The sequence below is a fragment of the Austrofundulus limnaeus genome, unplaced genomic scaffold (assembly GCF_001266775.1).
Source record: "Austrofundulus limnaeus strain Quisiro unplaced genomic scaffold, Austrofundulus_limnaeus-1.0 Scaffold3, whole genome shotgun sequence".
NCBI lineage: Eukaryota > Metazoa > Chordata > Actinopteri > Cyprinodontiformes > Rivulidae > Austrofundulus > Austrofundulus limnaeus.
Window position 1 is genome coordinate 1,170,555 of NW_013952405.1, and position 4,491 is coordinate 1,175,045.

Here is a 4,491-nt window from a genome sequence, read left to right on the forward strand (position 1 = left end):
GTGTGTGTGTGTGTGTGTGTGTGTGTGTGTGTGTGTGTGTGTGGACATATTTAGAAGAAACTTAGAAGACAGCTCTTGTCGGCCAAATCAGGAACAGAAAGACTTTTAATAAATGAAACAATACTAATAAATAAAGATTAACCAGGTTTCACATTCAGTAAAATCCAACAAAATTATTTTTTTAAAAAGAGAGAAAATGTTATTAAAAAGAAAACAAACACTGTTGAGACATTTACAAATTTTTCTTAAAAACTTCAAGAGGCAAAACAGACATTGTATAAAAGCATCGTACAGTAGAGCATTTTACAAATTTATTGAAGGATAAATACTTTCTGACTGAGATACACATGTGAAGACTCTTAACCATGCCTCTCAGGTGAGATTACTATGTTTTTTTTTTTTTTTTTTTTTTTTTTTTTTGTAATGATCAGAAATAACAGTGATGAAGTAATGATGAAAGCGTCCATCAGTTTATGGGAAACTGACAAATTATATTTGTAAATAACTTTTAAATGGCATCATCCATTGGTGTGTGTTGGTGCAGAAATAAAATCAAGAGCATCTCTTCTGGCGAATATGGCTACATCAGGCGTTGTTTTTTTTAATACTTATCCAAAAGAACACTGCAGCTGTCCGTCCAAACACATGTGGGGGGACTTTGTCAGTAGGGAGCAAACTTCTGTCTCTCTGGCTTTTTGATGCAGTTTGCTGAGGAGATTTTGGCAGTGTAAGCAGCCAAGTTGGTGTGGGAGGTCGCTGCGGTGGCGGCCACGGTGGGTGCCGGGTTGGACAGAGTCAGAAAGGGAACGGATTTCACCCCCAGCAGCCCAGAGAGCGGCATGGCACCGTACGGAGTGCCGAGCATGTGAGCGGGGGCCAGCGTGCCCACGGTGGCCAGGGTGGGGGCGGGCGAGGCGGCCGGGGAGGTGGACTGGGTGAAGGCCATGTTGAGGTTGACCGGAGAGGCCATGGTGGCTGCCTGGGCCGTGGATTTTGCTGTTTCTAAACTGTGAGGGCAAATAAATAAAAGAGTATTTGAAGTTTCAGGAAAAGGAATACATTCCAGCCATTTTTAAATTCAGTTTACTTCATTTTCTGTTGGGAGAATGACTGCAGATATAAAGAAGAGGCCGAGAGAGGTTTGATTAAACTACTGAAGGAATGTTGCCCAAGTCTGCTGGGCTGAAAGCTACAAATCTACAAGGAATAAACAAAGATGGAGAAATAAACAGTGCAGTCATCTATCTGTGTCCTCATTTGTTTTTTAGATAAGTAATTTTCTTAAAAAAAAAACAGAGGAAATATTTATATTGAAGTGCCTGTGACATGCACGTCCTTCAAATGCAAAAAAACAAAGAAAACATGCTTATATTTAAGAAACATGACATAGAACACATGATTTTACCCATTTTGTCACATTGAAGGAAATTTTGTAACTGATTAATTGAATATTCGATTCAGTATTTTCTTTTATACTTTCTGATCATTTCAGTCTGTAAGGTTAAAGCTGACACAAAGTTGGTGTGTGTCTTATCATGTGTTCTTTCTTTAGTCTAAACAAAATGAGTGACGTTCTGACATCTGACTTAAAAGGTAACACCTCCTGGGGTGTAACCAGGAAGAAAGATACATTATAAGTTGAATTCATTTTTATAGTAGAAAGGAAGTTGTGTGTGGATTGCAGAGTGTCTGMTCAGAGCAGAGCTCTTGTCTGTTTGTTGGGATTCAGCCCAAGGTCTGACTGAGGCCTGTGCTGCCGAGTGCTGTAGTGTACTTAAATTTTTTAAGAAGAAATCCAGTTGGATTCCTGTTTATTCGGACATACCATTTTGAACAACACATATTTTTCCAACAACATAACTGCCATGTTTCTTTTGAACTTGGCTCATCCAAAATGAAACAGGAAGTGACATCAAAGTGGAACTCTTGAAAAAGAAAACTCCCTGGTTTTTATCAAAACTATGCTATTTGACCTCTAACAATTTCTCTCTGATAGTGATTCAAAATAATCTAAAGAAACATCAGACTCATCTCCACTGTCTGTGCTGTTGGCCACTGTAGATCTGTTCACATGAAGGCATTCGCCTTTGACATCACTTTCTGTTTCTTCACGTGCAAATATTTCAAGAACTGTTCATCTCAGTGGTGTGAATTTTTTTAAAGCAATATGTTGTCAATGTTATCTTTCCAAAAATGCATATGTATTTCAAAAATTTGATGTGACAGGCACTTTAAGGAAGCCCTGAAAATAAATACTCAAATTATTTATCATAATAGAACATTAAAACATACTTTCTCTGACTTTTTGGTTTGTTTCATCCATGATTTTTATCAACAAAATTTTCGAGTCAGCTAACTAGGCTTTAAAGTGTGCTGCCTGTTCTGTAAATTTATTATGCTTGTATGATGTTTTTCATTGTATTGCAAAAAAATTTTAATGCAAAAAAATAAATCTATACCTTTAAGAAGAATTCCTATACATCTATCAAATGTCMGTCAGTGAAAGTGTGACCTTTGACCTTTGTGAGCAGATGTGTCTCTCGCTGTGAGGCTGCAGGTGTGACCGGGTCTTACCAGGAGGTAATGAGGTACTGGGCCAGGTTGATGCTGACTGGTGTTCCTGTAATCGTGACATGGCGGTCGCTCGTCCCGTCCAGCTGGCTGCCAATTTTGATCTGAGCTCCTGACACCTGCCGGATCTCATTGATCTTGGTTCCCTGACGGCCGATGATGGAGCCAATCAGCTGCGGAAGAGCAGAGGCCAGTGAGTTGGATGGAAAAAAAAGTATAACTAAATAAACACACTTTTTTCTTGTTCTTTTTTTTACAATCATAATCAAAGCTCTCTCACTGAGATTTTTGTGCTGATGAAATAGAACGAAAGTTTAAAAAAAATCTGCACTGCCGTTTAGCTGACCTAATGCACACCACTTCAAATATTGCAATTACGTTGCTTGTCTTCCCTGGTTTGGCCATCCATCATCCGCGTCAAGAGCACTTTTTTACCCCCTCGAGTCTCCCTTTAATTGCTACTGTGTATGTAAAAGAGACGGGCAAAGGCACATTTGGCTCTCATTAATCTGAGTGGCTAAAAGGTTATTGATTCCTCAGAGTGGTGACGACTTCCCAAACAAATCACTTCCCAAACAAATGGCAGATAGATGCAGCTCTGTGCTAATGGAAAACATAATGGGAAAATAACTCTGATACATAATGTGCATTCCCACTGGTGTGAGCGCTCTCTCTTCTGAGAGCAGATAAGACAGTGACGGGACTTTTATTGCGATCCAACGTTCATCGTTGCTTTGGTTTTGCTTTAGTTGCCCAACCTGGACCCCTGCCTACGGAGTGACAATGGATATTTAGCAGAAGCAGAACTCACAGCCACATATCAACTCAAGTGCACGGAGTCAAGGGCTCGAGTGACAGGGTTACGCTGCCAAATATATAGCAAGCACTCCAGACAGAGATTGAGTGCTCCAGGTATGTGAGAATGCTGCACGTTTAACAGAGTCAAACGTACAGCAAGGCGTAACACACACACACAAACACACACACACAACAACACAACAGAGTTTATCCAGGGCTTGCCTTTTCTGCATTCTAGATTCCTGTTTTGAGAAGTAAGCAGCCCAGTTCACAATGTTTGATTCGTCACGGCGGCCTGCTTGGTCTGCCTGGGTATTAYTGGCTGAGCAGTTTATTTAAGGCAGGAGACACCGAGAGGGAGCAGCCAGCCTAAAGAGCAACTCTTAGAGACAATGGTCATTACAGACCTCATATCGCGACTGAAACCTCTCCCCAGCTGAGAGCAAAAATCTCCTGTCTCTGTATCAGCTGTCAGCAGCTCGTCCACTTCAGAGCGTGAGCTCAGATTGTTGTCATTTCTGTACAGCCTTAAAAGTCTAAAAACGCTGAGTGAGATTCAGCGAAACAAGACATAGGAGGGATTTTGACGGAGTTGTTGTTTTCGAATGTTTTTATCAGCATCCTCCGCTCCGTGTCCCCAGTCCGGAGCTACATGTGGCTCAGATTCAGTATTGATGAGTTCCTGCTGAGACAAGTCGTTTGAGAGGGAAGCAGGAAGAGGGATGGGACGGTGAGGGGTGCAGCCATTTTTCTTCCTGCTCCACAGCTTCCGTCCTTCGCAGAGCAGTGCTGACTGGGTTGGAAGCGTTTTATTTATTTTTTTTTTTTTTCAGAAAGCATCTGCGCGCCACATATAAGCCTCCTTTGGGGGGTTCGGTGCAAAGAAGCACAGAGTGGGCTTGTGTGGCTGCAGTGATTYGGGCAGGGGAGGGAGGGAGGGGCTGGCAGAGATGAGGACAGAGGCCCGAAGTGGCTCAGTCACGGCTGTAAGTCCTCTCTTCTGGAACAATGGCTGGAGTTTGCAGCTGTCCCTGTCACGTACAGCTCTGGACTGTCTCATTCCTCTGAAACATTGTGCTGCCGGCCCTGTGGGGGTTTACTCTGGGCCGGGGTGTGTATGTG

The 4,491-nt window shown here is 42.1% G+C and overlaps 1 protein-coding gene across 1 annotated transcript in view; it reads right to left on the reverse strand.

Annotated features, from left to right (window-relative positions):
• Nucleotides 1-78: 78 nt before the first annotated feature.
• Nucleotides 79-4,491, reverse strand: part of LOC106523327 (poly(rC)-binding protein 4) — a gene marked incomplete in the record, with an annotated part of 67,879 nt that continues 63,466 nt past the window's right edge. The window contains 2 exon segments of the mRNA XM_014016716.1: nucleotides 79-1,007; nucleotides 2,575-2,744. Coding sequence (XP_013872170.1) covers nucleotides 662-1,007; nucleotides 2,575-2,744 — 516 coding nt within the window.